This window comes from Vidua chalybeata, chromosome 2, assembly GCF_026979565.1.
Source record: "Vidua chalybeata isolate OUT-0048 chromosome 2, bVidCha1 merged haplotype, whole genome shotgun sequence".
Lineage (NCBI taxonomy): Eukaryota > Metazoa > Chordata > Aves > Passeriformes > Viduidae > Vidua > Vidua chalybeata.
Genome location: NC_071531.1, coordinates 94,114,720 through 94,124,773, shown reverse-complemented (window position 1 = coordinate 94,124,773; position 10,054 = coordinate 94,114,720). Strand labels below are relative to the sequence as shown.

The window sequence follows — 10,054 nt, the reverse complement described above, 5'->3', positions numbered from 1 at the left end:
CATGAATTCAGTAATTTTTATAGTACGATGGTACCTAGACATAACATGTGAAAGACTTGCAGCACAGGTATTGTTGCTTTTCTACTATTATCATCATTATTATTATTATTATTATTATGGGAGGTTGTTTTTTCACTTTTTCTTGTTGCTTGTATTGATTTGGATTTTTTTAAACTTCAGTGGCTCCCTTCAGTCTTCCAGCATGTGTGGGATATCCCACCTTTCTGAAAGATGTCTACATCAAAGCAGATGAATGCACCTAGGCTGTCAGACACTGTAAAAAAACAATTCAGCATTTTTGTTCATATTTGCTACAATTTATTATGCCATTTTAAAAATGTCACATATCAGTTTAAGAGGTAAAAGATACTTGTTGAAAGCTGAAAGTTTTCCTTTCATTAAAAAAATAGTCAAAGTACTAACCTTTACCTGAACAGCATGTAGGTTGAGGCAAACCCAAGAGTGTCAGACAGCAAATGAACTTGCTTTATAAAGGTATAATCCTTCTAAACAAGGTGTTACATGTGATTTACAAGTAACATCAAAGTATTGTTCCTCCACAATTTCAATGCAACTGCTTACAAAGAAAAAAGAAAGAAAACATTTGGTGTGAGCACACCACAGAAAACACTCAGGCTAAAAAAAAGAAGCCAGACAAACACTAAGATGTATAGATCAGAAGGCAGAACATACATGTTCAAGGTGGAACTTGGCAGAACATGGAAAAAACATTTTTCCTTCAGCCTTGCCCATCTGTGATTAACAAAAACCAAGCATACAGCACCTTGGAGAGAACACAGTGTTCTCTCTTCTTAATGTCAGCTTACAAATACTGCAAAGCAGCTCTGATCTTGCACATCTTCCAAGGCAATGTGTTGTCTTTCTGAAAGGCCAATGCATTTTGTATGGATCTAAAGATGGATTTGTGGCTGTCAAAACAATCCATCTGGTTTCTAAAGCTGAACAAACATTGTTTTATTAAACACAAAATAAAAATATTTGACTTAGAACTAGACCCACACGTAATCAAGCACTGACAACTAGACATTTGCAACACCATTGGTATCTTGACACAACATTCTGTGTATGACTTCAGGCATCAGAGTTAGAACATTATGTCATCCAGCCCATCCTCCATGAACTTCTTGTAAATTGCCATAAACTTTGCAACAAATGCTTCCAGATGATAAATGGCTTTGCTGCCCAGTTGCAAGCGGTGTTCATAGAAGGCCGCCATCTGTGCAACTTCTCCTTTCAGCTGTCCATCACAATTATTTAGAAGTTCTGTCAGGAGACCCTAAAATAGGAAAAAAACAGGGCAGTATTTGAAAAATTAGGTATTTTTTATTAAGAGGATAACCTTGGTTCTCTGATAATAGCCGACCATTAACCAATAGTTCACTCATTATTCTAATAGAAAATATATTCATCATCGCAAATCTATCTCAATTAAAACAGCCTGGATTAAGTGAGAAGTATCTCAAGACCATTTCAAGTTTATGAAGAGGGAGTGAGTAGAGAACATGCACCTTTTTCCTCTCAAACACAGCACTACAAGATCCACTAACCTACTGTAAGAAAGGAAGGTTAAAGAAACATCTAAGTACCAAAACCATCAAAAACCAGAAATTTGTTAATGTGAAAAGAAATTATGTCTGACGGCAAAGCAAACATTAGTAGGTTAAGTTGCAAACATTATTTTTGACCTTTGTTCTACTCTACCTGTCTTCAGCATCCTTTCATCCTCCTTAAAATAAAAATATGCACATCCCACTTGCTTTTTTCCTCCCAAGGTGACATCTGTCTTTGAATAGCCCTGCTGGTCTAGCATCTTTCAGCACACGTCTCCACAAAGACATAGCAAATAATGAACTTATAACAAAAACACTTTTATAAAAGAAAACCAATCATATAAAGATTAGCCCACAGAATCATATAACCATTAAGGCTGTGAAAGACCACCAAGATCCTCAACTATGCTTTAATATAGTAACTAGCCTGAGAAGTGAAGGGGACTAAAAATGTCCTCCTTTATTTTTACTTAGCTATGATGATGTTTTTCTTGGCTACTGAACAAGTTTTAGTCTGTGTGGAAAGGACACAGCTTTTCATCAATATCTGGATAATTTATGATGTTTTTGTGGGTTTTTTTTTTTAAAGCTTTAATTGAGACAGTCACAATATTAAAATTTATAGCACATTAAGAGCTAGATAGTTGTATTACCTTCATTATAATCTCAGGAGGGATGCAGTGGGTCAGGAGTTCATAAAGTCGTCCACGGACTTCTAAAAGCCTGTTGGAAAGACACCACAAAATATGAGAAGCATGATCCCAAAGCATACTAATGTCTTTTCACAACTAGTGAAATACACTGCAGGAAAAGAGGCAATCCAAGCAACGTTTCTTTTTTGCTTTTAGTTTTGGGTGTTATTTTAAAACCAAAAGCATTCCATGAGTCAATTTCAATTCAAAGGCCGCATATCACCTTTTACTCAAAATATAAATGACACATACTCTAGTTACAATGGTCTCAGTTAATCTAGAAGCTACAGGGCTATTATAATTTGTCTCAGGATTGTTTCCCTTTAATTCTTCATATTTAAGTTATTCATGCTTAAGACTAGTGAGGAGACACACAATTTACTACAGCCAGAAAGTTCCTTTATGCTGTTTTTCTGTCTTCATTGTTTATAAGAACAGGTAAGACAATTAGGTGGCAGAGCTGACACAATTAGCCAACGCTCAGCTTTTGAAAACAGAAGGGCGGATGCTACAAGCATTTAAATGACATCTTGTGCAAGTAATACATGGAACAGGCTAAAAGGATCAGGCTTTGGGTATGACAGTGTGATAGACACAGGAGTCATCTCCTGATGTGCTCAAAAAAAGCAACGGTTTTTCACTTCCAGTTCTTTTACAAAGGTGCTTTATGCTAAAGATGGTCAAAGAGAAACTTTACGTAAGCCAAACAAACCAGAACGACCATACACACCCACCAGCCCCACACCAAAAAAACCCACCAAACCAGGAAACACAACATGCAACTAAGCCTATGGTCACTTTAGATTATTAAGCTTTGATAGGGAAAAGCAACAGTTCTTCAGTTCCTGATACTCATTCAGTCTTCTCTGACAATTTTAAAGCTCAACTCCTCTGGCTGCAAAGTACCAGCTCCAGTAGAAATATAGAAAATTACACATTACTGGAGACACAACATTTTTGAATACAACTCTTTTTTTTAGATACCACAGATGGAAAATATCATTTACAGCTCTTAACAAGTGCATTCACCCACCTTTGTGGTGTCTGTTGACCAACAATAGCATTTGCAGTTTCTCTCAAATAAACTTCCCAGTCCATCTCAGGAATGTCTTGATCAGCAGTAAAAGGATACCTAAAAAATACTATCTTTTTAGAGATTACAATATAAGCAAATTGTTGCCTATTTTAACAAGGCATAAGAAGCAAGGTCATTTATGTGTCTGACAATAAAATTTACATTAATTTTTGCAGTGACTTACTGTTGTACTCTGCATGACTCACACATAAGTAGTGCCTTCCGAAGATTCCTGCCAGATTTCTCTGCAATCCTTTGAGCCAGTTCCTGAGGAAGAGTCAGGCCTTCTTTCTTACACACACTGGACAAGACATGGCAGATCTAGACAGAAAACAGATAGCAGCGAGTGCAACACTTAGCAAAGTGTTCAGCACCTACAGATTTCTCCTGTTAGAAAGATTTCTGGACCAGAGATAGACCAGTCTTTCATAAGACGTGCTTGGCATATCATCCAACACAAAGGAAAACTAGGTCATTATGTAAAAATAAAATATAAGTCCACAGCAAGAACTTATCTAATAAGAATTTTATAGTAACTTATTTTTGCTTATGTTTCAACATACATCTTCAATACTAGGAGCAGGCACTCGTACAGCCAGGCATCTGCTTTGAATGGGTCCTATAATTTTTGACATTGAATTACAGCACAGGATCAACCTGCAGGTCGCCATGTACTTCTCCATTGTTCTTCGCAAAGCATGCTGAGCGTCTTTTGTAAGTTTGTCAACTTCTGTTAACAGCACCACTGAAAAAAGGATTAAACATAGTGAGGCTCTGTATTAATATCAAATCTTTCTAAGAAAAAAATACTTTTGACATACAAGCAATAACACCAAAATAAGTAATAACACACAGAAAAAGGCAGCATGGTTCCACAGGCAGGAAAATAAAGATTAAGATTACCTGCGTGCCTTTTTGACTGTACAATCTTCATGCAATATACAGGTACAAACAAAACAGTGAACTGAAATCTCCCCATGTTTAAAAAGGTATTTTGATTGGTTTTAACTGTTTTACTCACCTTTAAAATCTCGTTGAGTACTTGTCTCAAGCTGTTGGGACTGTGCCACTGTCTTCAAGAGCTCCTGAATTACCACACGGTCATTGTTTCCTGCATCACTGTCCAGGAATTTGAATAAATCTTGTTTTAAAACAACTTTATATTCCATATAAAATACATCCCCCAAAAGTCAACTAAATGAATAAGAATAACAAAAGAATTCAAAAGCTGCTGAGTTAGAATTAAACTAATAGCCATATACTTTGTTGGAAGTTACCTCCTCTGTAACAAAAACAACCCAAAGTTTATGCAGGCACAATTGGGTTAGTAGCACTTTATTCAAATGTAGTAAAACCATTGTTAAATGTTTTATTAACTCATTAAAATAGAACTTGTTTTCTTCAAATGAGAAACCTAAACTTTTTTTACCTAGTTTGAACAAGGCCACACAGTTGAACAAGTACACGCCTTCTTGCTCATTATGGAAAGAACAATTAAGCCTAACCACGTAATAGGATGTCTGACATGTAGATGTGGAGTTTTATTCTGCAGAGTCCTTCCCAGAAATTCACTTCCTCTCCCTGTTAGCCATTCACCCCATTCCATGTTACTCAAGATGCACATGACTTCACCATTGTTATAATTCAGTCAAAATTCATAGGTCATTGCACAGTACAGAGGTTTACTATCTTATCAGACATAAACATGACAATTGCTCAGTGACTGAAAGCCTAAAAATCAGGATATTAATCCTTAATCAAAAATCAGCACTTTTGTATTTAAATTGAAATATAATTATTTTATGTTTCAAGCTCTAAGTACTCTATACAGAGTAACAGGAAAAGTGTTAGTAGTTTCAGGTTATCAGAGCTGGATTGAATGGTCACACATTTGATATCACCAAAATTACATATTCAAAACAGTGATTACCAATAAGTTTCAGCTTTTATTGGTAATTAGCTGATAATTATTTGTGTCTGTATTAGAACACCAGCAGTTACTCACTAATCAATACACAGATTAGCTGAAGAATGAGTTCCTAAAGGAGACCTGGCAGTGTAAAATAACTTCTATAACACAAGGCAGCATGAGCTATGGTTTAGCAGTAACCAACAGCTCCCAGTGCACAATGACATTCACTCATTGTGATTAAAAGCAACGTTATGTGGTTTCAGGTAAATACAAATATTTGCTTTGGATCTCCGAACACTTCATAACTGCAATTTCATAACTGCCAAAGAAGATGTAGATAGCTCCCACTAGAGTTTCTGTTTTTAAATCAGTATCTGACCTCAGGATCCACAGTATTTTGTGGTGGTCTTTCCCATGCTCTGAACACTTTATTTGGAGAGTTACAGGGTAAGGCTTTCTTTCTTTCAAATCCCTTAATTTTTGTATTTGTGAGAAAACTAACGATACGGAGGTGTTTAGTTCCACCAGAAGCTCTTAATTTCAACTGAAATGGTGAAATCTGTCAATCCAGAATTGTCTCTAGTGCCCATTCCTCAACATCAGTATGCTTATGTAGCCAGTTAAACAGAACATTTCTACCTAAGTACACAGCAATCCAAATTTTTGTTTATTCAGAGTTTTTCAATTAAAAATCATCTCCCTGCTCTCATTTGCAGACCAAACCCATAGACCATTACCTAACTTGCTCAGGCAACAAATCAGGCAATCAGTCCCTCATATACCCAGGCTGAAGGGACTCACAACACAGCCAGTGGCTTATCTTTAAAGTGAGGCATTTTTACTGCACACTTACCTTGGGTTAACTTCAAGGTGATAATTACTTGCAATGGTGCTAATTTCAATCTTCTTCTTAGAAGGTGCCTACATAGAAAATAAGCATATTAAGTTTCAGAAAGTGTTCTAAAAATCTCTTAGAGCTTACACCTGGCTAAGTCACAGGAAAACCAAGAGTCTCAAAGATCAAGGAATTCCGAAGACACAGACTTGCTTATCTCTTACGGTCCCAGCCCCGCCTCCAAAGAAAAAAAAGAATACTGACACATTATCCAGCCTGTAAAACAGCAACAGCAGAGATGCTATTGTCCAAACTGAACTGTAAACAATAAATTAAAAAACCCACTATGAACAAAAGAACAGCCAACCAGGCATAGAAAACAAGAGAGAACCCCACATCTTGAAGGACTAAAGAACATCTGGAAAATAATTTGTTTCTATAACCAAACTGATATGATTAATTACATAAAAAGGTTGAAGATTCTGAGTGCAAAATAAAAAATAATTTTTAAAACTCAAATAAATACAAAGGTCTCACAACAGAAATATGCCAGTATTTCCACATTACTTCACAGGATGGGAGATTTTTTTTTACCGTTATACTCTGATGCTCAATCCTCAGTTTCTCCACTCCTGCACCATATAATTCCCTTAACAAACACATTATTCTTGTCTTTTTTCCAGCTCCTGATGGTCCATACACCAACAGATGAGGAAAGTCACCACATTGAACCTGAACAAAAAAAGAAACAAGATCAGTCAGCTACCACAGTATTTTCCTTAGAAGGTCACTTATCCTTCCATCTGCATCCAAATTTACATTAAATGTCTTTTCCAGCTCCATCACAACATAGCACCTAGAATTAAAACTACTGAAATCCTTCCCTGCAGCAACATTTCTATAGAACATCATATTTTTCTGACAGCCATGTGCAACTCGTTTAACTTCAAATACCTCACTGCTCAAAAAACACCCCACGCAAACCAACAAAACAAACCCCAAAAACCCCACTCCAACATTTATATACTTCCCACAGTTACTAGAGTGAAAACTGTGAGAAACACATAGAAAAAAAGGGTTGAAACAAAGTTTAAAGCAGATGCTTATATATATAGTTATAAATACACACACATACATATATTACATATATATATATATATGCACACGTTGAGAAGTTTATTTCCTAGAAAGCTAAAAAGCATGACTTGGAGCAGATCTGATCATACCCCACAGAAAGCACTTACATTAGGTAGATATCACTCATCCCTGAGGAAGTGAATGTGCCAGTCGGCACATCTGGCAGGGGAAGCAGCCCTGACTTTCATTCCCAGCTGCTCGCTTCAAAAATTTCTCCTAACATTAGGCAAAGAAGCCAAGCCCTGTTCTCGGGGACACTGAAACCAGCAGGAAGAACACGTGCACACCACTCCCGAAAGAGTCGAGCCACTGATTCCCCCGCAGCCTTTCCCTCGGCACTAAGGCCTCGCTCCCAAGCAGGGCGCGACGCCGGGACACCTTCCCGCGGCACGGGTGCTCCTCGGAAAGGCAGGGCCTGCACGGAGGGAAAGCTGCCGACCCCGGCCCCACAGAAGCAGCGCTGCGGGCCCGGAAGGACTCCCAGTTATAGCATGGGTCGGGTCGGAACGGACCACATTGGTCCAACTCCCCAGAGCACAGGGTACAGGATTGCATCCAGGTGGTTCCCGACTATCTCCAGTGACGGAGATTTCACAGCCAGTCTGAGCAATCTGTTCCAGTGCTCGGTCACCCGCACAGTAAAGTCTCCCCCCTTATTCAGGTGCAATGCCGACTCCGGGGGGATTCTCGCTGCGGGGAGGAGAGGACCGAGAGGACCTGGAGACCGCCGGGGCCCCGGGCAAAGTCCGGCGGGGAGGCCGCCGGAGCGCGGCGGCGCCGGGCAGAGCAGAGCCCGTGCCTCACTGACCAGGTTGCGGAGCCGCGCCGCCTGCTCGCGGTGGAAGTCGAGGCGGGCGAGGGCGCCGGGCCGGTGCTTGTCGGCCCACAGGCTCATGGCGCTCCGAAAGCGCGCGGGCCGGCAGCGGGAGGCGTGCTCCGTACGGCGGCCGCCAAGGGACAAACCCCGGCGGCGGCCCCGCCCCCGCGGCTCCCTCAGGGACGCGCGGAGGCCGCGCCCCAGCCCGGCCCAGGCAGGGATCCCGGCGCCGTCCGCCCGGGCCGTGCCGGAGTTGCGGGGTTTTTTCTTCCGGAGGGACAGAAACACCCCCTGAGCCTTGGCAGTGGCAGCCACTGTGCTCCCTGAAGGCTTTGACAAAAGAGCCCCTTACCAGGCACTGCTCAGGAGATTGACTCTGCCCGCCAGGCCAAACCAGCGCGCTGCCTCCCCTTCGGGGGAGCGAGCCCTCCGAGCCCCGTCTGAAATCATTCCCCTTGCGGCTCATGTCAAGGAATCACAGAATCAGCTAGGTTGGAAAAGACCTCTGAGATCCAACCTGTGACCCAACACCATTAACTCAACCAGACCATGGCACCGAGGACCACAGCCACTCAGCGCCGTGCTCTGATGGACAAGGGGTGTTGGGTCATCAATTGGACTCGATGGTTTCAGAAGTCTTTTCCAATCTAGTTGAATCTGTGATTCTCTTGGTACTTCTTTGTCAGCACTGCCCTGGTGCATGACTGACTCAGTGAAAGCTGCAGCAGCAATATTCTACCCTGTGCTTATCTTCTACCCAGCACCACAGGACGTCCTGTTCCTCTGCCCTTTGCTACATTTACAGTTTGGGTTCTGCGGTGTTTCTTATGTGTGGCTGTTCTCTCTGCTCCACACCTGCTGCTCTTCAAAGTAATCTCTGAATTTTACTAGTAATTTATTTGGTATTCTCTTTGGTTAGCTGCATTTATTACTTGGTGGGGTTTTTTTTTTTTTTTGTTTGTTTGTTTTTTTGTTTTGTTTTGTTTTGTTTTGTTTTGTTTTGGGGGGGGGGTTTAATGTTTTTCCAGATCCGTAGCTCATTTGCCTGACTTTTAAATAATTTCTAAATTATGTACTGCTCTTCTTGTGTCTATCAATGTCACTTCTTGATAACTCCTTATCTCCTAACTTGGCAACTTCTTGATAACTCCTTATAACCTACACAGTCTTTCCAGCCACCAGAGAGCTTTTGCTAACTCATACCAGCTTCCAGCAAGTGCTCTGACAGGTATTCCATGTTTCTAGTGGAAAACTAGAACCAGTGGAAACAAATCCTTTTTGCATGAGGTCAGACATAAACAGATAGAACTGAATCCAGCCTTTTAAATTCTTTCAGCTCCTGAGGACATCAAAGAGTGAAGACATAGCATGTCTGAAAAGCCCTAGGCTCTTTTTGTTATTAGCTCTATTTATTATTAAAATTCCATAAAATTTCTTTTTATCCTGCAAAGAAAATCTTGGAAATTGTGCCCTACTTCAGCAATGGGTTTAAGCGTGGGCTTATACCTAAACTTTCAGTTGTTTTGTGCTATAGGAAGTAATTAGGCAAATGAACAAAATTAATTTGTTAAGTTAAAAATCTTATCGTTGCAGTTGTGGTACTTCATAGCTGATTAAAATGCTCTACAATGCTTTGATTTTCTGCTTCATTAATTTTTAAATTTCACTATAAATCTAAACAAAATGAAGTAACTATCTAAAATGGAATGGTTTGGCCAACTGTATTACAAAAAAATTAATGTGAATGATACAGGAGACTCTGGCAATTTCAGCTGGAGTCACAATTCACTCAAAGATTTTTAGAATATGTCTTCATTCATTTTGTTCAGTCCAGCAGAAAGGTCAAAAGGTAAAACGACTTCTCTGCATGAGTAAACTAGACAATATATCTGAAAATAGAGATTTTAACTACAAATGACATTTTGAGACTCTTACTACCAGCAGCCACATTATCAGAAAGTGACACAATGTCAGGTACTGAAAGAGAAGCTCCATCTTATATCCAAATTGAAGCA

At 39.9% G+C, this 10,054-nt stretch overlaps 1 protein-coding gene across 1 annotated transcript; it reads right to left on the bottom strand.

The window, feature by feature from the left end:
- Positions 1 to 646: 646 nt before the first annotated feature.
- Positions 647 to 8,158, bottom strand: RFC3 (replication factor C subunit 3). Its single transcript, XM_053936566.1, has 9 exons — positions 8,031 to 8,158; positions 6,680 to 6,817; positions 6,104 to 6,171; positions 4,360 to 4,457; positions 3,902 to 4,083; positions 3,523 to 3,659; positions 3,297 to 3,395; positions 2,225 to 2,294; positions 647 to 1,297 (listed from the first exon to the last, which is right to left on the bottom strand). The coding sequence occupies exons 1-9, from the start codon at positions 8,115 to 8,117 to the stop codon at positions 1,106 to 1,108; spliced, it is 1,071 nt and encodes a 356-aa protein (XP_053792541.1). The 5' UTR covers positions 8,118 to 8,158; the 3' UTR covers positions 647 to 1,105.
- Between the last annotated feature and the right edge of the window lie 1,896 nt (positions 8,159 to 10,054).